The 26,611-nt window shown below is 41.2% G+C and overlaps 1 protein-coding gene across 3 annotated transcripts in view; it reads right to left on the bottom strand.

Annotated features, from left to right (window-relative positions):
• Window positions 1–25,783, bottom strand: part of MIER3 (MIER family member 3) — a 32,381-nt gene extending 6,598 nt beyond the window's left edge. Inside the window, exons 1-10 of one of the 3 annotated variants that reach the window (XM_075932417.1) lie at window positions 25,664–25,783; window positions 24,817–24,841; window positions 20,771–20,916; window positions 18,725–18,859; window positions 16,722–16,842; window positions 15,813–15,898; window positions 15,531–15,603; window positions 12,666–12,817; window positions 11,083–11,164; window positions 4,363–4,457 (exon numbers count right to left, since the gene is read on the bottom strand). In XM_075932417.1, coding sequence (XP_075788532.1) covers window positions 4,363–4,457; window positions 11,083–11,164; window positions 12,666–12,817; window positions 15,531–15,603; window positions 15,813–15,898; window positions 16,722–16,842; window positions 18,725–18,859; window positions 20,771–20,916; window positions 24,817–24,841; window positions 25,664–25,672 — 924 coding nt within the window. In that variant the 5' untranslated portion in view covers window positions 25,673–25,783. Of the gene's footprint in view, window positions 1–4,362; window positions 4,458–11,082; window positions 11,165–12,665; window positions 12,818–15,530; window positions 15,604–15,812; window positions 15,899–16,721; window positions 16,843–18,724; window positions 18,860–20,770; window positions 20,917–24,748; window positions 24,842–25,663 lie in introns of those variants that run through there. The other 2 variants (XM_075932419.1, XM_075932420.1) reach the window with 2 other exon arrangements.
• Window positions 25,784–26,611: the final 828 nt, after the last annotated feature.

The raw sequence follows: 26,611 nt of genomic DNA, 5'->3' as shown, positions 1-26,611 counted from the left end.
TTTATTGCATCAAGTGTAACATGTATGATTACCTGCCCTGTGGGTGAGTGGGTGGCGTATGTGGGCACCCGATACAAGGAGCTCCTGACCCTCAGAGACCGAGTTTGGGCTTTGGAGGCCAGGGTGGCTGAACTGGAGGAGCTAAAGGGGGCAGAGAGGTATGTTGATGAGGCTTTCTGGGACACTGTAGTACCGTCCCACCTCCAGTCTGACAGCCCCAGTGCTGTTAAGGAGGATGAACGGCTCAGAGGAAGAGAGCAGTCAATGGGAGCAGAGGGAAACCATCCCATAGTTGGGACCCTCCTTCCAAAGGATGTTATGGTATCCTCTTGCACTGTAGATACCTCTCGCACTGAGGATACCTCTCCAGGAATGGGAACATCAGTTGTTAGGAAGAGGCAGGTGTTAGTAGTGGGTGATTCGATCGTTAGAAACATAGATAGTTGGGTTTGTGATGACTGGGAGACATATGGTGACTTGCCTGCCTGGTGCGAAGGTTGCGGATCTCTCGAAGCATCTAGATAGACTTATGTGTAATGCTGGGGAGGAGATGGTGGTCATGGTACATATAGGTACCAATGACGTAGGGAATGGGAGGAGAGATGTCCTGGAGGCCAAATGTAGGCTGCTAGGAAAGAGACTGAAATCCAGGACCTCTATGGTGGCATTCTCAGAAATGCTTCCTGTTCCAGGAACAGGGCCAGGTAGGCAGGCAGAAGTTCAGAGTCTCAATGCGTGGATGAGACGATGGTGTAGGGAGGAGGGGTTTAGATATATTAGAAACTGGGGACGCTTTTGGGATAGGGGGAGCCTATACAGGAAGGATGGGTTCCACTTAAAACAAGGTGAATCCAGACTGCTGGCACTAAACATTAAAAAGGTTGTAGAGCAGTTTTTAAACTAAGAGATGGGGGAAAGCCAATTGGTGCAGAGGAGCATGTGGATCAGACGGAGACTTCTTTTAGAGGAGAGTCCATTGATGGAGATTCTCTAGGTTTTAGTCAGAAATAGAGGAGGGGAGATGATAAAGTATGGGCCAGATCAGACAAACAATCACATATACAAAAATCTAATACACCAGGGAAGGTCAGACGAATAAACAGTGGCAATTTTTTTAAAGTGCTTCTACACAAATGCTAGAAGTCTAAATAACAAGATGGGTGAACTAGAGCACCTTGTATTAAGGGAGGAGATTGACATAATAGGCATCACAGAAACCTTGTGGAATGAGGACAATCAGTGGGACACAATCATACCGGGATATAAAATATATTGGAAGGACAGAATAGGTCGTGTGGGTGGTGGAGTGGCACTATATGCGAAAGATAATGTAGAATCAAATGAAATAAAAATCTTAAATGAATCAACATGTTCATAGAATAACTATGGATAGTAATTCCATGCTCTAATAAGAACATAGCAGTAGGGATATATTATCAAACACCTGACCTGGACAGTGATAGTGTGATTGAAATGCTAAGGGAGATTAGAGAGGCTATCAAAATAAAAAACTCAATAATAATGGGGAATTTCAATTATCCCCAAATTGACTGGGTACGTGTCACCTCAGGACGAGAGGCAGAGATAAAATTTCTCGATGCCTTAAAATGACTGCTTTTTGGAGCAGCTGGTACAGGAACCCACAAGGGGAAAGGCAATTCTTGATTTAGTACTGAGTGGAGCGCAGGATCTAGTCCAGGAGGTAACTATTACAGGACCGCGTGGGAATAGTGACCATAATATAATAATATTTAACATTCCTGTGGTGGGAAGAACCCCTCAGCAGTCCAACACTGTGGCATTTAATTTTAAAAAGGGGAATTATGCAAAAATGAGGAGGTTTGTTAAACAGAAATTAAAAGGTACAGTGACTAGAATAAAATCCCTGCAAGCTGCATGGAAACTTTTCAAAGACACCATAATAGAGGCCCAACTTAAGTGTATACCCCAAATTAAAAAACATAGTAGAAGAACTAAAAAAGAGCCACCATGGCTTAACCATGTAAAAGAAGCAGTGAGAGATAAAAAGGCATCTTTTAAAAAGTGGAAGTCCAATCCTAGTGAGGTAAATAGAAAGGAACATAAACACTGACAAATTAAGTGTAAAAATGTAATAAGGAAAGCCAAAAAAGATTTTGAGGAACAGCTAGCCAAAAACTCAAAAAGTAATAGCGAAACATTTAAGTACATTAGAAGCAGGAAGCCTGCTAAAAAACCAGTGGGGCTCCTGGACGATCGAGACCCAAAAGGAGCAATCAAGTACGATAAAGCATTTGCGGAGAAACTAAATGATTTCTTTGCTTCAGTTTTCATGGTTGAGGATGTTAGGGAGATTCCCAACCTGCACCGTCCTTTGTGGGTGATGAATCTGAGGAACTGTCCCGGCTTGAAGTGTCATTAGAGGAGGTGTTGGAACAAATTGAAAAACTTAACAGTAACAAATCACCGGGACCGGATAGCATTCACTCAAGGGTTCTGAAAGAACTCAAATGTGAAATTGCAAAAGTATTAACTGTGGTTTGTAACCTATCCTTTAAATCAGCTTCTGTACCCAAGGACTGGAAGACAGCTAACATAACGCCAATGTTTAAAAAGGGCTCTAGAGGCAACTCTGGCAATTACAGACCAGTAAGTCTAACGACAGTACCGGGCAAATTAGTTGAAACCATAGAAAAGAATAAAATTGTCAGACACATAGAAGAATGTAATTTGTTGGGCAAAAGTCAACATGGTTTCTGTAAAGGGAAATCCTGTCTTACTAATCTATTAGAGTTCTTTGAAGGGGTTAACAAACGTGGACAAGGGGGAATCTAGTAGATATAGTGTACTTAGATTTCCAGAAAGCCTTTGACGAGGTCCCTCACCAAAGGCTCTTGTGTAAATTTGGTTGTCATGGGATAAGAGGAAAGATCCTTTCATGGATTGAGAACTGGTTAAAAGACAGGAAACAAAGGGTAAAAATAAATGGTAAATTTCAGAATGGAAAGATGTAACTATTGGTGTTTCGCAAGGGTCAGTCCTAGGACCAATCCTATTCAACTTATTCATAAACGATCTAGAGAAAGGGGTAAGCAGTGAGGTGGCAAAGTTTATGGACGATACTAAACTGTTCAAGATAGTCAAGACTAAAGCAGACTGTGAAGAACTTTAAAAAGATCTCACCAAACTGAGTGATTGGGCAACAAAATGGCAAATGAAATTTAATGTGGATAAGTGTAAAGTAATGCACGCTGGATAAAATAACCCCAACTATACGTACAGTATGATGGGGGCTAATTAAGCTACAACTAATCAGGAAAGAGATCTTGGAGTTATCATGGATAGTTCCCTGAAAACATCCATGCAATGTGCAGCAACAGTCAAAAAAGCAAATAGGATGCTAGGAATTATTTAAAAAGGGATAGAAAATAAGACGAAGATCTTACTGCCCCTATATAAAACTATAGTACGCCCACATCGTGAATACTGCGTACAGATGTGGTCTCCTCACCTCAAAAAAGATATTTTCGCATTAGTAAAGGTTCAGAAAAGAGCAACTAAAATGATTAGGGATTTGGGATGGGTCCCATATGAGGATAGGTAAAGAGACTGGGACTTTTCAGTTTAGAAAAGAGGAGACTGGGGGGGGGATATGATAGAGGTATATAAAATCATGAGTGGTGTGGAGAGGGTGAATAAAGAAAAGTGATTTACTTGTTCCCATAATATAAGAACTAGAGGACACCAAATTAAATTAATGGGTAGCAGGTTTAAAATTAATAAAAGAAAGTTCTTCACACACTGTACAGTCAACCTGTGGAACTCCTTGCCAGAAGAGGCTGTGAAGGCTAGGACTATAACAGAGTTTAAAAAAGAGCTAGATAAATTAATGGAGGTTACGTCCATAAAAGGCTATTAGCCAGGGGGTAAGGAATGGTGCCCCTGGCCTCTGTTTGTTAAAGGCTGGAGAAGGATAGTAGGAGACACATTGCTTGATCATTGTCTTCAGTCCACGCCCTCTGGGGCACCTGGCATTGGCCACTGTCGGCAGACAGGATACTGGGCTAGACGGACCTTTGGTCTGACCCAGTATGGCCATTCTTATTTCTCATGTTCACAATCCATGACTTGTTTTTCCATGCCATGAATTTGGTAGGGCCCTAATTATAAATTCATAAATGAAAGAAATGCAAATACAACACTATTTCAGAGATTAATAGATTGACTGATCATGAAAATGTTGACTGTTCAATGACGTTTGTGGTAAAGTTGGCATGCAAATGAAGTCAACTATAATTTACTGCAGGCATTGCTTCTAGTAAATGAGTTGCTTTTACAAAATGTTAAGTGACTAACCTATACCATTCTCTCCACCTCATTTACCTTATTTTTCTGTATGAGATGAAAATCTTTCCCATAAATCAGAAGTGCATGCTCAAAGTTTCTACATTCTTCTTCTGTCCAAGCTGTCATCTCTTCTAGATGATTCCCAAAAAAAGAACAGCACTTATTTTCAGATAATTTCCATCAGATACTGAGTTACAAACATTTTTATTGATAAAATGCATGAAAATCCTAATGCTCTTTGAAGAGCAACTACTAAATTATTTAGAATACATCTTATTCTTAATACACCAAGGGCTCTAATTAAAGTAATACGCTTGTTTAGAAAAATGACAATCTGCTAATCATCAACTCTGAATGCAGTAATTTCTTGGATGAAGGATGGTTGCAGAGTTTCATTTATTTATTTTTTTCTATTTATAGTCATCTAGGGCAAGGTGCACAAAATGGCTTGGGCACCTACCTGCTCCTTTAAGTATTTAAATCCACATTTAGACACCACCAAGATCCTCAAAACTCTTGTTTAACTGCTGCCTGACCCTGGAGGCATCTAAAATCCTTAGGTGCCAGAGTTTCCACCTAGGGGCTTGACTCCATTAGGGATGTAGAATCCTGACTAATTAGTTAACTGATATAATGGGGGCAGACAGGGCTGCTCTGACCGGGCTGGAGTTTCCCCCCGCCTGCAGCAAACCCTGTAGGGCTGGAACCCATGACAGGTGGAGGGATTGCTCCACCCTAATATCAGTTAACCAGAACTGGTAAGCACATCCAGTAAGGGTGATGCTTACCAGTTAACCATTCACATCCCTAGTCCTCTTACCAGGAGATGAATGCTGTGGAGATCGATTGACAGCTGGAGATGAGTATCTTAGGTCGACTGTCTTCCCTAGTGTAGGCCTGGACTAAGTTTCTGCCAAACAGCATGCACACAGCTGTCTCAAGTCACCTCAGGGACCTATCTCATACCTAAACCCAAAGAGGATCCGCTCACCAGAAAGGCCCAATCCAGCAGGCATTTTCAGAGTATGCCTAAATCCAGACAAAGCTGCTGGGGGGAAAATGTTGGCTGACCTTATAACCTTTGAGCCAGTTGTTAAGGAACTCATCTCAGATGTGGGAGACCCAGATTCAGTTCCCACTCTGCTTAATGTCATTTACCCCACTTGGATTTTCCACTCCTCAGGTGATTGCCCTAGCAGCTGGACTATGGAATATTCTGGTATGGCTGTCTCTCAATCTGTCCTATTAAAGGTATTCCATTGTGTATAAATAAATATACTTCAGCCCAGAGAAAGAATCTATAGTTCAGTGATTAGTGCATACACCTGAGCAGTCACTTAGCTGAGTTCAAATACTTTGTCTACATCAGATGTGGAGCGTGGTAGAGGATTGAACTTGGGTCTCCCATACTGCATCTGGAACCTGAACTACTATGCCAAAAGTTGAGAGAGAGAGCTCTCTGCCACCTCCTGCATTTCTTGACCAAAAAAGGCGCTCGAAGCTGAGAACTCAAACAGAGATAGATGCCTAACTACCTGAGACAAGTAGAGGGTTAGGCCTCATTCTTTCCTAAGCATTTCCTATTGGCTAAGTTAGGTGGCTTCTCATTCAGCAGGCTGGCTTTAGTAGATCCCATTCTTAGCCACCTAATTTACCCTATGCATTGTACAGGAAGTGTGGACATCTAACATGGGGCTGTGGCTTCCAGTAGGTGGCTAGATGCTTAAATATTATATTTGCAATGTCTGAATTCCTTTGTGAATCTGGGCCCAAATCTGCCAAGCTTTGAAGAAGAAGAAAAAAAAAAAAACACCACCAGCATGTGAAGCAGAATAGGCAAAGAAAAAACTGATTTCAACACATGCACACAGATCAAAGAAAAAAACTTGTTTTCATGGGGTTGCAGAGCTTTCTCCTATTAGGCACCTCAACTTAGTATCTAAGCATTATAACACATGGTTTAATGGCATGTGGTTCGTATTCTATATATGGATCATTTTAACCTACACTACACTTGCTTTTTCGAAGTTTGATATTATTGCTACTCAGTTTTTTAAATACTGTAGTGAACCGTGTATTAAACACTAAGTTAAGTAATCTTCATCAATGTCCATCACCATTTTCCTCATCTCCATTCTCCCACCAAAGTGTATAATAGCAGACAATCTCTGTTGAGGCATAATTTGTTTTAATTTTGTTTGACATTAAAGTATACTGAAAGGGGACATGTATTTATCTTATCAAGGAACAAGACACTAAAGAGGCAAAACAAATTTCTGTACATTTATTATGAGGCAGTTTGGGTTCTAAGTATAGGTTGAAACTCTCTTAACTGGGATTCTCTGATTCGGCAACATCGATGGTCCAGCACGGATGTTGCAGAACCAGAGAGTCCCTGGTGGAAGGCCAGTGGCAAAGATCCCTGCAGGGCCATCAGGGCAGTGGGCTGCCTTCAGTGAACTGAGAGTGTTTCTGCCCAGTTCATGACAGCATAGCCGCCTGGCAGGGCTAGGAGCCGCGGTAGCTCACTGGAGCAGGGAGCTGCAGCTGCCTGGCAGGTCCCAGAGCCCCAGCACGTTGCATGTGGCTACCTGGAGGGTCCTGGAGTCATGGCAGCAATAGCTGCCCAGCAGGGCAACAGGAGGTCTGCGAGGCCAGCAGGCCGGGCCAGAAATGATCCCCCCTGGTTCGGCAATACCCCTCATCTGGGACCGATTAAGTCCCAAGGATGCTGGACCAGGGAGGTCCAATCTGTAGTAATTACTGCTTATTGCTTTAAATGTCCTTTTTGTATTATTGTTACTCAGTAAAACAAAATAATTTCACCTTACGGGCAATACACATAAACTCTTTGCCAAAAAAAGAATTTCCTGCTAAGTGAAATCGTAAGTTATTTAAAAGTTGGCTAATCAATGAACTCTAATACCAGCCCCTACCAGTTTCCAAAACAGGATTCTGGTAAAACTTTGTGGAGAGTAGATTCAAGGAGTACAAGTATTCCACTGAGAATGACCAGACAGCCACCTGTCACTGAAATTTAACCTGCCAGCAAGCCCAATACAGCAAATTGAAATTCCTATTGGTATGTCTTCATTAGCCCCCTAGTTCGAACTAGGGTGGCGAATGTAGGCATTCGAACTTGCAAATGAAGCCTGGGATTTAAATATCCGAGGCTTCATTTGCATGTTCCCGGGCAGGCGCCATTTTTAAATCCCCTTAGTTCAAACTGACTGCCCGCACCTACTCGCGGCAGTCAGAAGTGAATCCGAACTAAATCCTTAGTTCGGATTAACTGTTACTCCTCCTGCAATGAGGTGTAACAGTTAATCCGAAGTAAGGACTTAGTTCGGATTCACTTCTGACTGCCGCGTGTAGCCGCAGGCAGTCAGTTCGAACTAAGGGGATTTAAAAATGGCACCCGCCCGGGAACATACAAAGGAAGCCCGGGCTTCATTTGCAAGTTCGAATGCCTACATTAGCCACCCTAGTTCGAACTAGGGGGACTAGTGTAGACATACCCCATGATAGGACCCTGGGAGAGTTCCATGGACTGAACACTTTCCTCTGATCTCAAACTGCTTCTACAAGGATAACTTTCTTACTGTGCAGCATCCTTTTACATTGCTGGGCTTTAATCTTACTTTGCAAATCTTTCCTTGTAAGAAAGGAAATATTAAACAGATTACTTGTTTTAACTTTCTCATGTTAGTTTATCAAACTTCGTTTAAAATAAAGTAAAATATTAATTTATGTCTAACACAAAGGTTTCAATGTTTTATTCATGGTAGGGGTGGGGAACCTTTTTTCGATCAGGGGCCACTGACCCATATGAAAAAAAAAATCAGTTGGGGACCACATAAGTGAGGAGCAAAAAACACCTCCAGAACCCTCAACCCTCACTGAATATGACCCCCAACTGAGACACCTCAATTCTCTGGTGCTCCAGTCCCATGGGAAGAGGGGGAGGGACAGGGATGACTGAAGTTCAGGGCTTCCCATGGGCCAGGTTTACTCTTCTGGGGTTTCGGGTTTAGTGGACACCCTAGGCTGAGGAGGGGACAAAAAGAAGGGATTCAGTGTGCGGGACAGGGCTGGCAATGAGTGAGATAGAGTGAGAGTGCAGGAATCTGGGTGGGAAGTGGGCAGCATGAGGGGGTGAGATCTGGGTGGGAGGTGGGGTACAGAATCAGAGTATCTGGCCGGGGGGGTAAGGGGACAAGAGCAAGGGAAGGTGCAGTGTGTAGCCAGGAGAGACAGTGCAGGAGCAAAGGTGGGAGTAGGGTGTCTGGCCAGGAGGGAGGGTGCAGGAGTGGGCTGGGGGAAGGGTGTCTGACTGGGGGAGCAGGTGCAAGAGCAAGTGAGTGAGCAGGAGCAGGCTGGGGGTGCGGGGTCTCAGCGGGAGGTGGTGTCGAAGCAGGGTGGGGGTGTGGGGTCTGGGCACGAGGGGCACTTACAATACCTGTGAGTGGCATGGGGCACGAAAGAAAGTATCTCAGGCACGGCCTCCTGCTGCTTCCATTGGACAGATTCTGGCCCATGGAAGCAGTGGGGAAAGCCTTCAGGCAGCACATCAATGTGCTTCTGTTTCCCCAGCTGGAGGAGGGGGAGAGGCAGCAGGAGAAGCCACTTCTGGCTCCACTTTGCTCCACTTCTCCCCCATGAGGCAGATCCGGCGGGGAGGCTCAGGGCTCTCCCCCCACCCCCAAAGGCAGCGCTGGCACTCCAACCTCGCGGGGGAAGGGACACGAGGCTGGAGTGCCAGTGTGGGCTCCCTGCTGCAAGGAAAGGGAGGGCAGGTGAAGGGAGTTGAGCTGGAAGGTAGCCACGGATCATCAGTAGTCCGCAGACCGCAGTTTGAGAACTACTGCTCTACAGTGCAAATATTCATTATACACAGAATATTTTTATTACGTGATGTAACAGCAACCATTTTATCCTTACCACATCTTCACATATTTATCACATTATACTTACTAGCTAAAAAGTCTCACTAAATAAATGAAGGAATAATTGTTCACTTCAAATGATACAGCACGCAATACATAGTATGGCAAATAAAATTAGTAGGACTACAAATGTTGCACATTACAACACTGGAGATTAAAGCTGTAACATGTAACAAGGTAAGAATATCATATTTACCAACTTGTCATCAGAACGGTATTTTGAAACTGTCCAAAAGCCTTAGTTGACTTCATGGACTACAGGTTGAACCTCTCTCTTCTGGCACTCTGGGAACTGACTGGTATTGAACCAGAGATTTCACCAGACCATGGAAGGTCAATGTTGTTTAGCACTATTACCAACACTTCCACTGCTTACCAGGCTCTTAGAAGACATTTAGGGGTAAATTAGAGCTAAATAACAGCACAGAACAGCAAGAGCCAGGTCTGGTGGCTGTTAGGGATATAAAATCCTGATTAATTAGTTTAACCAATGAACTGATTCATCTGGCTCCTAGGCCCCAAGTTCCCAGACCCCACACTGAGACAGGGGCCACTACTGCCAGCTTCCAACGCTCATGCTGGGGCTGGGGCCACTGCTGCCAGCTCCCACACTAGAGCTTCTGGCTCCCAGCCCTGTGCAAGGGCCCAGCAGGGCTGGAGCAGCCCTCCACCGAAGCTAGGCCATGGGTGCGGGGCTGCTCCTGGGCACCAGATAACCGTAATCCAGTAAGCATCACCCTTAACCAGTTACCTGGTAAGCATCACCGAGTAACTGGTTACCCATTCACATTAGTAGTTGCTTTAAACAAACTTTATGGGACTGCAGAAAATCTGACCACAATCATGATAAGTGGCCATCTGGCTAAATAAAATCATTCAGGATCATGGATGTTACCAGACCAGAGAACGCTGGACTACAGAAGTTCAACCTATATTTCCTGAAGTTTGGTCTGTGGAATAACAAAAGCATCCTCACCTAGAACTTTATAAAAACAGGACTGCTTATAATGCGTCTTTTAAAAAAATAAATAATTTTTACTTCATTTTCCCACATTTCCACAGCCTGCTTTAGGGCTTAACCCTGCATGGTATTGAGTTCTTTCAGCTTCTTTCTAAGTCTGTGACAGTTGAAGGAGATTAGCACCATTCAGAAGATGTACATAGTACCAAGCCCTTAGTTTTCCTTTGCTTTCATCTGTGCATAGGGGTGAAGGAGAACGTGTGGAGAAAAAAAACACCCCTCCATTATCTACACGGATCAGCTCTACTAACTTTTAAGAAAAGCATAAAGGCTGGGGACAAGAAGTGGAAAACACAAACTGACCTACACTACTACTACACAGTGGAGCTATCCTGTGTTGATAAAACACTGTCAGGGTTCAGTACAGAAAAGGGTGGGGCCATGTCACAGAGTTACTTGATTATCGAGCAGCCTTGGCATGAGTCAGAGTACCCTGCACACTGCTCTAACTTAACATAATTTCCTCTGATTTCAGTAGTTCTATAAACTGGCTCAGAAATGCCACAGAGGAGCAAAGCAGCTTTGCTCCACTTCCTCTCCACCCCCATCAAAGTAGGGAAGAGTGAAACGGTTGGTGTAGGAGCTAGTTCTACCATCTTTACACCAGGTGTGAATTCCGCTAGAAGAAATTCTCAACTGGCCAGGTAGGGTCATGTTACATCTACTTTGTTCCATTTAAGTGGTGAAAAGGGTCACTTGCTAGGGCTGAGAACCTGATCCTAGTATTTCTATACATTATAACTTTGAAGAGAGTCTTAAAGTATTCATAACATTTCGTAAATCTCTTACCTTGAGATGCCTTTCCATTTGAGCAATACCTCTCAATTGCTTCTTTTATATTATGATTACATTTGAGAAGTTCATAGAGTGCCTATGAAATCAAGGACATATTTTTGTTTAAAAATAAGTTAGTATCTTACTCCTTAGCTACAATGTCTAGCTTCAGTGAGCAAACTTCATCTCGGTCAATTCTTAACTATACAAAATGAAAATTTCACAAAATAAAAAAGACACTACTTAAAATAGTAATGTGAATAGGTAACTGGTTACCAGATAAGCATCATCCTTACTGGGTAATGGTTAAATGGGTCCCCCACATCCCACATCAGAGACAGCAATGTGGGGTGCCAAGCAGGAGCCGGTCTGCAAGGAAAACCGGTTTAAAAACCAGCTCTCCATGCAGACCAGCCACCTGCTCCCCGAAGACAGAGGCTGATCCAGCACAGTCCTTGTCCACAGGGAATCCAAGCTCCCTGCAGACAGAGGCTCCTGCCACCTCCCAGGCTCACTGCAGACAGATGCTGCTCCATAGGATGCTCTGTCCAGGGGGGGAGCTTGGGCCTACTGTGGACAGAAGCTGCGCTTCACTGCAGCCTGCCCTGCTCCTCCCTCCCCACTGCTGCCTGTGGTAGAGGCAGCAACGCAGGGAGGGGATGGCGGCACCATGGAGCCAGTGTTGGGGGGAAAATCGGCTTTTAACTGGCTCCATCCCCCCCACCACTTTCTGTCTCTGATACAGGGCGTCCCTGCTATAAGTTGCGCCGGTATACATCCATTCCGCACTTGTAAGAACTGATGTGTTATAAGTCCTCCCATTCTCTGCTCTAAAGTTGAACACAAAAAAAACCCCAATTTGTGCAAATGGAAGTCAGCCATGGGAAAAAAATTCCCCACTTTAAGTAGTTTTGCTCTAAGTCCAAGTGTTTTGGAACACATCTTGAACTTATAGCAAGGACAGCCTGTACAGGGAAATGGGGGGGAAAATGCGTGTAGCCTAGGCTTATCAGTTAATCATATAGTCGACTACACGTTGACATACCTATGGTTAACCATGGCTGGCGGCTGGGGCCAGAAGCTATCCTCAGCATGTTTACCGGGTAACAGTTAACCGGTTTCCCTCCAGCTCTGGGGAGAAGTTGATGGTTAACAAGGGCTGACGACTGCGGCCAAAAGCCAGTCCCGCAGAGCTGGGGGCTGCTCTAGTCAAGCTGGAGTGCGCCCCGCCTGGGATACTGCTTTGTCGGTTAAATGTTAGGTTAAACTAACATTTAACCAGTTAACTGATTAATCAGGATTTTACATCCCTAATTTAAAATAAGATTTCACAAAGAAGATATACTTGGATATCTAAACTTGATGTGAGGTATATGAGATCTGTTTTGTTAAGAACATAACAACCATATACACATGCTGTATCACAAACACTGACATTAAAGACCCATATGCCCAAGTACTCACAGGGGTCATACTTTGCACTTCCTGTAAAAAAGAAATGTTTGACTATTGTACTACTCCTTTTGCACATATGCACAATGAGAACACCCACTAGTTTGGAAGCAATGTGCCACAAATGGATAGGATAGAACACATACCTGTTCATTGTCGCGAGTGTGTATTCCTTCAGGAATTCTCCCAATAGCTTTTTCATTTCCAGTTCTTAACGAAGTCTCAAAAAGGTATTCTTTAATCTTAATCTCTGAAACCACCTCAGGTCTCCAAAGTAACTGATCTTCATTTTCATACACTGTGAAGAGGAAAAATCCACTGAGATACAAATAAGCGGTATGTAGGAAGCTTGAGGGGGTGTGTGTATGTGCTGAGAGAGAGTGAGAGAAAGCACCTATCTTGGTGTTTTTGATATTATAGATTAAAAAAATATCATCTGATGTAAATATATGAATTTATATACGTTAGCTTCTAGCACAAATGTTTTAGATCTATGGAGTAAGAAATCACCAGCTTCCCCAAAGACAGAAAACAAGAAAGTAGCTAGAGATAATAAAATCAAACATACTGACAGTATCTTGTCACATGCACAAATACCAGCCCTCTTCACATCCTTTCTTTCCATATGCCTCACTGAAGAGATATGCCTTGCACTGTACCACAAATATGAACAGATTCAGGCTACATTGGAACAAGGAAGGAAAGGACTGAATTCTAAGGGCAAGGATTTATCACAAAAAACAATATATTGGCCCTAGAGAATACCAAAAAAAAATAATAATCAAGAAATAGATGCATATTTACACATTACATAAAGTTGAGTGTTTTACAACTAACTGATATAGTCACACCTTTGTTTGCTTAGACTTGCACACAATCCTAGAAAACAGTAAAAACATTAATCAATAAATGAGCGATAAAAATATTAATTATAGCACTAGCATTTATTCTTTGGTCAGTTCAAATACTTTCCATGCTGGAAAAAAAAATGCATAAGCATCCATTGTCTTCAAAAAACTTCTTGCTATATTATTAAAGAGGCTGGTCTGGATGCTAACATTTAGATTTCTGCCTCAAGTAGTAAACAGCTACTTGCATATATGTTCTGCAATGAGTCTGGGTTGGGTACTTATAGCTATTATGTCAAATCACAGTAGAAAAAAAAATATAATATGCAATTAAGTGGCTTTTATAAATATCTTCTACATATATCAAAATGCAAGACATGACTTGAACATTAATTGTCATTGACAGCAAACATTCATTAAAATTTAAATCCTAATTTGCCTATTACAATATGTAATGTTACAAACTGAAATTTTTTACATTACATCCAGCCTGCACACAATGCAAAATTAGATAAAGTATCTAATCAAGGTAGTCAAATAACTCAAAGGCTGATACAGCTCAAGATAGTGAGGATTTGCAGTTCCTACAGTGAGGAGGGATAAAAAACCATGTCACCTCAAAAGATTTTTGCTGCCCAATAAAATAGAAAATACTTTCACAAACAGTAACATTACAAGACTGAATTTAGAGCTCTTTCAGGGAACACAAAGCCCATACCACCAGAATCATCTCTGCTTTTGTCACTGTTATCAAGGATATACATTTAATATGTTTTATGGACTTCTAATCTCTAAAAATGAAATCTTAGGAAACATCAGGAGTTTTATTTAAAAAAAACCCATAAGACTACTGAAACATTACAGCTGTGCAAACCTTCAACTGCTCCTCCCTACATCTTATCCGTTCGTTATTAAAGAAAAAATTATACCTGGAAAGCCTAACTACTTAACACTATAATATTCAACTGTTTTAAGAAGTTGACATTTCCCTATCATTGTATTTAACTTTAAATAGCTAACAGTGACCCCAGAAAGGAAAGAGGAATAAAAATGGAGTTATAAACAAATGGCATAATGGAATCGGAAACATCTCCAAAAGCATCCACAGTCTTGATGTGCTTAATTAGATTTGTTTTCTGATAGAATTTTACAGGTAGAATATCTGAAGAAGTGGGTTGTGCCCATGAAATCTCAATACCACCATCTACATTTTTTGTTAGTCTCAAAGGTGCTTCAGGACCATTCATTGTTTAAGTTTACAGGTAGAACAGTTAATTCAAAACAATTTTGAAAATTCACAGAAAAAAAATGAATACCATCTATTTATTATTGCACTCTAATCAGTTGCAAGATTTCATGATGTATTAAGTTTCAGTTTTAATATTTACCTTTTCAGACTCTTATAGTGTTTCTGCATCAACTTTCTGTATGGTAAATGTTGGTGCAGAAACACTATAAGATTCTGAAAAGGTAAATATTAAAACTGAAACTTAATACATCATGAAATCTTGCAACTGATTAGAGTGCAACAATAAATAGATGGTATTCATTTTTCCCTCTTTGAAATTTATTTTGCCTCATTTTTATAGGGACAGAATCATACAACAAATGGAATAAAGAAATGCACATTTATAGAATGATCACGGGATTTTTTTTTCAAGCCAGTAAAAGGAAATTATTTTGAACAGAGAGATTGTTGATTGATGGTTTTCTGCAGCAATTTTATACCCACAAACCTCTGCCAGCCTAAAGGCAATACAATAATATTCTTTGATTATGACTGAAGTGCTTGACCTCTCTGAAAGAGCAGCAAAGATGTTATTTTCTGAAAGTCATATGGGAAACTGAATAATACACCTGATGGTCAACTGCAGTTTTAATTTTCTGTGGGTAACAAACACTTCCTTGGGCCATTTTATGGTTGGGTCTAGTATTATCCTTCTGGTTTAATATTTGATTTTTATGATTTCTCCTTTTCTATGAGTATTTTATACCCAAAGTTATTCACTGGGATTACATATTATAATGAGCTAATTTGGTTGTGCTGATTTGTCTATTTTGTCTTAGCTATTATTGTTATTATTCTGAGGTCAATTTTTTACTTTTGGTTTAAGTCATGTTTAATATTTATTTAACCAAGTAGAAGTAAAAAGAGGAACTTACCCTTTTCGTCATCACTGTACTTGCCCAGGTAAGGTGGAATTTCAGCCTGATACTGTGACCCAACCATTATTTCCTGAAGATAAAAAACAAAAACAAAACAACCCACACTTTAATATTACATTCCAAGACATATGAGTATTAAAGATGTCAATACAAGATGCATGTGATACCAGGATTAAAGCACCATCTTAAAACACATTAAAAAAATTGAGATAAAAATATATCGTAAGAAAAGTCCACTGAGATTTATAACATGTAAGTAATTAATACTTCACGATTTACCTTCCTCAAATCTTCAGATGAATTACCATTGTCTGTCTCAACATATTCACCATCAGATTCCTTATCACCATCATACGTAGTGTTTGCTTTATAAGCACAAAAAAAAAGTTACTTTGTATTTTATAGTTTGCACATAGAACTACATGATTGCATCCATTTTGCTTTATTTTATAACTAAACAATACCATCTGTTTTCATTTAGAGAATGGTCAATAGCTGTTCTTGTTTTTCTGTGGAACTGCAGCATAAGAATCAAACAGTAGAAGGTACTATCACTACCACTGACAGTTTTAGAAATGGATAGCTGAGAGTCAAAGGAATTAAGAGTTTTCTTATGTTAATTTGTCTCAGAAGGCACTGCAAGTATAAAAGAGGCCTGGGGACCAGCAAGTGAAAGAGCCTAGTACTACAATTTAACCCCCGCCCCAACACAACTACAGCAAAATAATCTGGAAAACAATTGTTATCTACACTGTCCATCTGAAATTCTGTTTTCCAACTGCTTTAGATTTAGAATATTGAGCTAAAAAAGCATTTATCAATTTGGAAAGGTGTGCAGAAGGAGTTATGAAAGAGATATAATGAATACTAGGTGAAAAGAAAGTTAATTGTGTGCTCTTTACCCTTTCCTGTAAACAAGGACGAGAGGGCACTAAAACTAAAAACCAAATTAATAATTGGGTATTTGTCAAAAAATTAATCCATTTTTCTGTGATCATAATTCATTAGAAAGCTATCAGATTCTACAGCTGAATCATCAGTAATGTGAACAAAAACAAAACCCACTTAGAACATCCTGCAAGATGCCAATACTCCTCAACAATGAAATAAATAGTGTCAGCAACGACTATTTTTCTATATATCTATAAAGTGCTTAGAATGTGTTGGCAATACTTCTAGTTTTCCTACATCTTAAGGGTCGAGGAAAGAAGTCTGTAGTTTCATGTGAAGTAACTGATGGTGTCAAGTCATCAGCAGAAGACTGTGTTTCTTCATCATCACCTGACAAAAGGTCTTTAGCTATTTCCTCCTGTATCATTAGAGAAAGAAAATGAAAGAATTAGAACTAAAAAACAGGATTCTGAGCCTTTAGAACTAGCAAATTAGAGAATGTATTTGCTAATAGAACCTCTAACTTTTTTACCAAAAGTTATTCTATTCTTCTACACTCCCCTAAAACTTAAACACAAAAATCGGAATCAAATCCCTGAGATTTTTGAAGTATAGAAAACAGTGCGAGTGAGTGGTTTTGTCTGCACTACTAAATACATAACAATGGTGATGTAGCTTCTGAAATATCAAAACATACATTGCCACTCACTCTAGGGCTACGTCTACACTGGCCCCTTTTCCGGAAGGGGCATGCTAATTTTTCAGATCGTAATAGGGAAATCCGCGGGGGATTTAAATATCCCCCGCGGCATTTAAATAAAAATGTCCACCGCTTTTTTCCGGCTTTTAGAAAAGCCGGAAAAGAGCGTCTACACTGGCCCCGATCCTCCGGAAAAAAGCCCTTTTCCGGAGGATCTCTTATTCCTACTTTGAAGAAGTAGGAATAAGAGATAACTTTGAAGTAGGAATAAGAGATCCTCCGGAAAAGGGCTTTTTTCCGGAGGATCGGGGCCAGTGTAGACGCTCTTTTCCGGCTTTTCTAAAAGCCGGAAAAAAGCGGCGGACATTTTTATTTAAATGCCGCGGGGGATATTTAAATCCCCCGCGGATTTCCCTATTACAATCTGAAAAATTAGCATGCCCCTTCCGGAAAAGGGGCCAGTGTAGACAAGCCCTAGATGAAACTGAGATTCTTCAGCCTCCTCTGATTAAAACCACTTGAAGCTTGTACAAGGAATCTCCAAGCTGTGATTATTTAAACACACACACGCACGCTTGTTGGAGTGAATTGCCCCCAGTGGAAAAAGCCACTGGGGGATTCCCTCATATCTGAAGAAGCCCAGGGATCTCTGGAGGCTTTGTAGCTGTACATCAACTTGGCCCCCTTGGAGTTTCCCCTACTCCCTAGCATCATAGCTCCACTGCAGCTGCCCCCCAGAACTCTGTGGAGGAGTTAATATAGTCCTGACACACATTTCTTTTTCTGAAGGTTCTTTGCAAGACTGCACAAAGTATGATGTAAATCCTGTGGTCCTGCCCAATTCAGTCTTCCCCTAACAGTGAACTGCAACTTCTACAGGGTTTGTAGATGATCCAATCCTCTCCTTCCCACTTGGAGAAGTTGGAGAAGAAGAGAACATGAATATTCATCAGGTAACAATCCAGACCAAGTGTTTTGTAACATGGTAACACTGAAATGTGCATCCTAATGGGACTTCAGAGTGCACATCGCTCCATTTTAAAGTTCAGGAGAACTTGGAAAACCCATCTTCAATTTAAAACACTGAAGTTTCAGGTTTTATTCTAGTTGATAATATACCCAATCTGTGCACATATGAACGTATCACTCACCTGCCATAAATCTAACACTTTTCATATCAGTTAAAGGGAATGCTCCAAAGTATTCAGGAGCAAATTTTCAAGTTAATTGTGTATCCACGGAAATTTGATACATTGTATGTATATTTAAAGCAATAAATATTAGTCCCTAATTTCACACACACTACTAAAAGTTCTAAATTTATTTTTTTTAAAGTGATATTAAACAATGTAAACTACAAGTCTAATACCACAAATGATTCAAAATCTGATTCAATTTTTTTATCCTTGTATAAAATCAATAACTTCAATAAGCACACTGTAAGGAAGTAAAATCAGGGTCAGATTCTCAATGTCCATGAAGAAGAGTGACAGTTTAAAAAAAAGTGTGGATGCTTGGCTTCATATTATCAAGAGGAAGACAAAGATCACACAAGTTCCTAGCTATAATCTAAAATAGAGGCAAAAATGTTTTCACTTACTTTGTCCAGAGTCATATCCGGCAGTTCATCTGCAAGTTCACTTGGGGAACTATCTGCACTGGAACCTGCTATAACTGGAATTGTAGGTTCATAGCCATAGAAAGCTAGTAAGTCTTCTAAAGGCATGCTTCCTTCCTAATATACGAAAAGATATAAATATTTTACCATTTAACATTATCAAACACTTCATATTGTTGTACAGGCGTAAAAGGACAAGAGAAATTCTCAAAAAATAAGTTTAATAGTGAAGTGAAATGGACTAACTCTCCAATTTAAAAAAGAAGAAAAATTCCTTTTTAGAAAAAAAATGGGTATTAGATTTTTTTAAATACATGGCTGAATTTGGCTCATAATCATGTATTGAGACACATTCAAAACCATTTTTAAATTTTTCTGAAAATTATTTACTGGATATATGCAAGAGATGACTTACAAGTAAAGTGTAATTGAATATAAAAACAGTTTTTAATTATCTGATCTAGTGTAAAGAATGATTAACTATTTTTTTTATAATACCAGATATACTAAAAATATGAAATAGTGAAGAAGGAAGCAACCATATTATCACCTTATAGACAAACACTGTGGCAAGATGCTAGAGTCACTGATGCAGCCAAAGATACAAAAAGCAGTCAGGAACAGACTTTCACAACAATTATTACTTTTTGCTTCAATCCATCCCCAAAATACTTTTTATATTAACTTCCCAAGGTCATTTTTTGGGGGGAAGGAGGAGGAGAAAATAGGGAGACTGATAAAGGGGGTAAAATGAGAAATGACTGGGCAGGACAACTGCATTCCAGCAGCTTTTGCTAATTCTGTCTTTTTACATGTCATCAGGCTGTATTTCACATTGCAATTAATAATGTGGCAATTTCCAGACATTATTCAGTTGCCTTATTCATATCAATGCAGATATAAAAATATTTTCAAATATTTACAAATGCTGTTTTAAAATTTGTGTTGAGCTCACATTCTGATTGATTTTTTCCTGTAGTCGTTTAAGACCACAGCAAAGACTTCTCACAGAGAGTAAAGTTAAGCACATATTGTTAATCTTTGCAGGATTGTAGTCCAAAACAATATATCCTTTAATTTACTGGCATTAATTCTCTTCCAAAATACCAGGAAACAGGTCATTTTGTAGAGTAATAGTTTACCAAGTTTAGTTTTTAAAACCCTGTTATTTCTGATTTACAATTGCATGTTTAAATGTACAATAAAAATTAGTAACTTCTAAAGGGTCAGAGTAGGTGGTATGAAAGCTTACGAATATACAACATTGTCCCACATATAGAAAATTCAAATGTACAGGGCTTGACAAATTAGGCAATCTACTTGCCCATGGCGAGTAGATTTTAGCCCAGTGGGGCCGTGCAGTGTAGTCTGCACAGGCTCAGCGTGGTCTGCGCTGCCCTTGGCGAGCCCTTCAAATGTACACTATTAAACATATGCGTATGCAGCCAATTTCAGACTAGGATGTTAAATATTGGTTAATTGAATAGTTGATTAACCTTATGAATTGTTATCATTTACTCAACTATTCTATAGTCCCCGGGGATGGGGCCAGCAGCCAGTGTGCAAAATAACTTGGGACTACTAATACACTTTAAATGCAGAGCTGCAGTAGGGGTAGGTCCCAGACCCAGCACAAGCCAGGACTGAGCCAGGCTGTTGGCCAGCCTGCTAAAAAAATTACTGGCAGGGAGGGAGGGGGGAAGGAGGGAGTGGAGGAAGAGAAAGAATGCGTTTAGTGTATAGCACTAACCAATAAGCTTTTGAAGTTCTTTTAATTAATACAATACTGACATATTTGGAACTGATCAACTAAGTCCTGTGGCAACTTTCAACTGAAGGTGCACCCACATACATGCAATAGCTAAATCTGACTATTTTAAATTGGCTTCAAAGCCATTTACAATTGTTGCAATGGAATTTCCTTAAACAAGATAAATGAAAGGGAAGGCAGAATGTCCTTTGTATTTACTGAACTAAATACACAGTAGCTGTATGTTTAGGAAAAAACGGTAAAAGCCAGTCTCCTACCTTTTCTAAATCTTCAATTTCAGAGCTGAAGTTTTTGCCCTCCTCCATCATTTCCTCCTCTTCAAGAGTTCTCTCATCATCATAGTCATGTACCAACATTTCAGCAGTAGGGTCAAAATCATGATCCTCCGAAGATAAAGAACCAACTACAAGAAAAGTAATTTGAATCACTTTACCATAATCAAAAAGATTCTTCAGGGGACAGCCGAGTTAGTCTGTACAGGATAAAAAAAAAAAACACAACAAATGGTCTGGTAGCACTTTATAGACTAACAAAACATATAGATGGTATCATGAGCTTTCGTGGGCACAGCCCACTTCTTCAGATGACTAGCCCACGAAAGCTCATGATACTATCTATATGTTTTGTTAGCAAAATAGATTGTGTACAATCTATTGAATGAAAGGTCAATTCTCTCTAGATGTAAAGAGCATGTTTTCAGGTAGCTTTAACTGAGCCTCCATTTATATGTATGTGTACGGAGGATGCAATTTTGTACTCTGAATTTGAGCCACTTGGGAGATAGATCTAAAGAGATTGTGCTGGAACTGAAGCAAATTAGGTCAATTTCAGAAAGTCTAATCCTATCTACACTTACACACAGTGAAATGAACCACAAGATTCTTTAAAAACATGTAAAAATGAGTATTGCAATGTAAAAGATAGTTCTGATGCCAGACTTTAGATTTGATGGTGTAACTAGAAGCAGAATATCACTTGTGGAGCCCTATTGGACCAGAGACAAGCATATCTTTTCTTTGTTAGAATAGCCAGCACAGCTTCAACGCTATCCTGAAGAATCAACTTTTTTCTAATAGCAAAATAAATACTGAACACCTATTTCAGAAGAATTTAGTCACACGAATGAAACACTTCATTCAAATTCAATGCATTCTATGTAGTTTATTCCGAATGGAGGAACGAAGTCCACTGGCATTCTAATTCTCAAATAAGATGCATGAAAGATACAGCACAGACAAAAAGAAAATGACTACATTCATTATTAATTTCTTTGAAATATAATATAAATGTCAACTGTGTGGCCCAACAGAAATTGCTACATTATTTAAATGGCTTCCTATAATCATTTTTAACAATTCTGTTGCTTTACATTTTCTGGTTTAAAAACACTTCAATCACAAATTTTAGAAAGGATGCCATTAGATTCAAAACATTTTTAAAAAAAATAAAGTATGCTACACCACAAGACTACATTCAACACCACAGATAACTGAAACAAATAATTTTAAAAATCTAACCATTCACTATTCTGCTTATTCATTTATTATATTATTTCAAGCAGGGAAGGCAAACTAGCTATATATGCTTTTCCATTCTGTTTCACTTTCAGGTTCTTTTGCACTACATTGCAATTTTTTTATTACAAAAAGTGCTCAGAAATATGCAATTCATTATTTGTTTAATTTCTTATTCATTTAAGCATTTAATTTATTCATTTTCTGCTTTTAAATATCTATTATCTTTTTCAACACTGTTTTGTTTTGTGGATAATGAAAATAAACTTTCAATTTCATTTTCCAGTACTCATTAGAATAATATTGTTTGAGTCTGCAACACTTCAAAGAAACATTTCAAATCAAAAGTTGTTTCTTTTATTTGTTTTTAACAGTATCCATTAAAACTTGACAATTCATATTAGGACTTGTAGAATTCTCGAAATCTACAGAGCCTAAAACTAGGTGATATCCTTTTTTATTATATTTATTTAAATATAAATATTTAACTATATTTACATGTTGAATTTTAGTTGCATATTTAGAGGCTGCTTCTCCAGCTTCTAAAGAATTACTAGTATATAAGTTATGAAAAAATAATGTAAAATATAAGATGCTGTACATTATGGAAAACCATTGCCAATTCATAGATTCATAGAATCCTAGGGCTGGAAGAGACCTCAGGAGGTCACTGAATCCAGCCCACTGCCCAAAGCAGGACCAACCCCAAATCAATCATTCCAGTCAGGGCTTTGTCAAGCTGAGACTTAAAAACCTCTAGAGATTCCACCACTTCCCTAGGTAACCCATTCCAGTACTTCATCACCCTCCTAGCGAAATAGCTTTTTCTAATATCCAACCTAGTCCTACTCCACTGTAACTTGAGACCACTGATCCTTGTTCTACCATCCATCACTACTGAGAACAGCCTCTCTCCATCCTCTTTGGAACCTTCCTTCAGTGAGTTGAAGGCTGCTATCAAATCTTCGCCCCCCCCCCCCCCCCAGCCTCTACTCGTAGGTCAAGTGCTCCAGCCCCCTAATCATTTTGGTTGCCCTCCACTGGACCCTCTCCAATGCGTCCACATCCTTTCAGTAGTGGAGGGCCCAGAATTGGATGCAATATTCCAGATGTGGCCTCAGTAGTGCCGAATAAAAGTGAATAGTCACTTCTCTAGATCTGCTGGCAATGCTCCTCTTAATGCACCCTAATATGCCATTAGCCTTCTTGGCTACAAGGGCACACTGTTGACTTATGTCCAGCTTCTCATCCACTGTAATGCCCAGGTCCTTTTCTAATGAACTGCTACCTAGCCAGTTGGTCCCCAGCCTGTACAACTCTAGAACGGAAAGGGACCTCAAGAGGTCATCGAGTCCAGACCCTTGCGCTCACGGTAGGACTGAATACCATCTACAGCAGTGTTTCTCAACCTTTTTTTTTTTAAATAAAGTACCCCTTTTCAAAAAAAATAAAATTAGAAGTACCCCTAGTACCCACAGTTTTCAGACACACACAATTTTTTTCTACCATTGCAACACATTTGCTTAAAGAACTTAATCGTAGCCGGACAGGCGATGACATTTTTTGCTATAAAGTACAAAAATAATAAAGTACTATAAATCTTACAACAAAAATTCAGTTTTCTCCAAAATTCAGTTGTGAATTTTGATTTCTCTCAAGTACCCCTAAGAGTACTCATACCACTGGTTGAGAAACACTGATCTGGAGCATCCCTGATAGAGGTATGTCTAACTTGCTCTTAAATATCTCCAAGAGACGGAGATTCCACAACTTCCCCAGGCAACTTATTCCAGTGTTTAGCCACTGCTGCACTCTATTTTATATTCGTTTGTATAACTGTATGTAGAAAGCATATTCCATTTACAGTCTCTAAACAAAAATACTGTTTATTTACCTATCTTGGAATATGCAATCATGGAGCTAACAAAGTATTTTTATTTAGATATGTGAACATTTTATTTTAAATTAAAGTTTAACAAATATACTTAAAATGCAGTCAAATTATAAAGACTTTTTGTTATCAAAGATAAATTACTATTTGAGCTCATCTAGAGAATGATGATTTTTCAGGTACAAAGTAAGGTCCCAATCCTAAAAATACTTAAGCATTAACTTAAACTTACACATGAACCGTCCTCTTGAAGTCAATGCGAACAGCTGCATGTGTAAAGTTAAATGTGTATAATTTTTTGCAGAATTAAAGGCTTAAATGGGAGATAAATAATAATGCGGAATACTAAGATTAGGAAGGAAGACTAAATAATAACAAAAAAGGGTTTGAAACTTGCAGGTGACTAATTTTAGGAGCTTGTAGTTAAAGGATATCAGTGAACTGGTCACTCTCTTAACTCTAAATTTTTGTACTAAGAAATTGGCTTAGAAGTTGAAGTTGCCCGAACCTAACATGAGTATAGGGGACTGGATTTGATGGCATCTTGACCACCCTTCTAGTTCTATAATTCTAGGACTTCCAGAATTAAAGAAAAACAAAAACAAAAACAAAAAAAACCCCACCAACCAGCCACCACCAAGTTACACAAGACTAAATTATTGGGCAATTAGTTGAGACTATAGTGAGAACAACTATATAGCACATACCACCTGTTATCAGGCAGCAAACCAGAAACATGGAAATAAACCATTTAAAGTAAACTAACTGGGGGTGCAGAGGACTTTATAAAGAAGTAGAAAAACTTTTTGGTAAATCTTTGACAGAAGCACCTGTAACCCAGCCCGTACCAAACGCTTCCCAGCTGCTGGGACCACGGAAGGAAGAAAACAGGACAAACCTGGGCTCGAACTTCCAAAGGAAGCCTGGAAAATAAAAGAGAAAGAGACAGAGATGTTAGGTGGATGCGCTGCAAATGGAAATTCTTCTCTACAGCTAGAAGAACAGGTAGGTTTCTCTCATTTCAAGTTCCCGGTCCCAGCATCGCTCTCTGTCCTTTCCCCGGGTCTCTTCTTCCTCCATCTCCTGCCTCTCCCCCTCCGCCTAGGGTAGACGCCTCATTTCTCCTTCTCAGCGCTTTCCTTCAGTCCCCTGCCCTGCCCTGCCGCCCAATCCCCCTCTGCCCCCAGTCCGCCCGCTTGCTGTCTGTCCTCCGCCCCATCTCCTCCCTTCGCTCGCCCCCAGCCCGCTTCTTGAGAGGTCCCGGAGAAGTAGCCAGTCCAGTCACCCCAGCTCCCCCGGCCCGGCCAGGAGGTGACAGGGGCAGGGAGTGACGGAGGGAGCCGGACCGGCAACCGCCTCCCCGCATCCCAGCCCGGGTCTCCCTCCTGACTGCCAATTCCCCCGGTCCCCGCCGCCGGGGCGCCTCTGCGCGTCACCAGGGGCCCGGCCGCGGAACCAACCCGCCCGGGCAGTGCCCGGGGCCTGTCCGCCGCCCCGGGGCTGGGACCCGGCACCCCGCTTCGCTCCGCAGAGCGAGCGGCCGCGGCCTAGTCGCGCAGGCTCCCGCTGCCCCGGTGCGGACGGTTCCGCCGGCCCCCGTGCCGCGCCCGGAGCCCCGCCGCCGGCCTCCCATCTCCGGAGGGAGGTTACCGGGCCGGCGAGAGCAGCGCGAGCGGCTTCCCGGCCACGGGGCCCCGCAGTGAGCCGGCCGGACCCCAATGCCCCTGCCCGCTTTCCCCGCTCACCTCCGCCATATTGGGACCGCTCGGGCTTAGCAGCAGCGCTGCGCCAAGTGCCCGGATGGGGCCGCTAAGCCAATGGCAGCCGGAGCCGGAGCTGGAGCAGCAGACGGCCAGGGAGGGAGACAGGAGGCCGGCGAGGAGGCGGCGTAGAGCCGCGGGCAGCCCCCAGGGACCCTCCTCCTCTCCTGGGTCTCCCCTCACCCCGGCCCGAGAGGGCGCTGGGCTGCCCACCCCACAACTCAGGGGGCTGTCCCAGGCCCCCATCCCCGGAAGATCTGGGTGCTCCCCACAACACAAGGGGCTGCCCCCAGGACCTGCGCCCCATCCTCAGAGGGCACAGGGCGCTTCCCACAACTTAGGAGGCTGCCCGGGGATCCCTCTCCCCAGAGGGCAGTGGGTGATGCTCATCCCACAGTATGGGGGCTGTCCACAGGGACTGTCTGCCTTATCTCCAAAGGCGACTGGCTGCTCCCTATCTCACAACACAAGGGACTGTCCAGACCTCTAGCTTCATCCCAAGAGTGTACTCCCCATTCCACAGTACTGGAGTCCTGCCCAAACAACCTGTATCTCATCTTGAGAGGGTGCTAAGCTCTATGCATCTCACAAGGGAGGCTGCCTAGAACACTTTTCACCCCACAGTAAAGAAGAGTGTCCAGATCACCTTAACCCCCTCCAGAAAAGGTACTTTCTATCTGCAAAATGCAGGCAAGCTGCCCAGGCACTCCTCACCCATCCAGAGAAGAGAAGGACCCTCCTCTCTTCCATTGTGTGCCCCATGGAAAGAGGTCTCTTTCTTACTCCTCCTGGGTAAAGCACAAACAAGGAGTGCTGCCCAGGGACATGTACTTGGGGGAAGGAGTTGCTAAGATGCATGTAGGTGAGAGGCAACCACAACCAATTTGGTCAACTTAATTCAACCCTCTATATACACACACATCATATCTCATT

The sequence above is a fragment of the Pelodiscus sinensis genome, chromosome 6 (assembly GCF_049634645.1).
Source record: "Pelodiscus sinensis isolate JC-2024 chromosome 6, ASM4963464v1, whole genome shotgun sequence".
In the NCBI taxonomy this organism is placed as follows: Eukaryota; Metazoa; Chordata; order Testudines; family Trionychidae; genus Pelodiscus; species Pelodiscus sinensis.
This window is presented reverse-complemented; position numbering and strand designations above follow the sequence as displayed.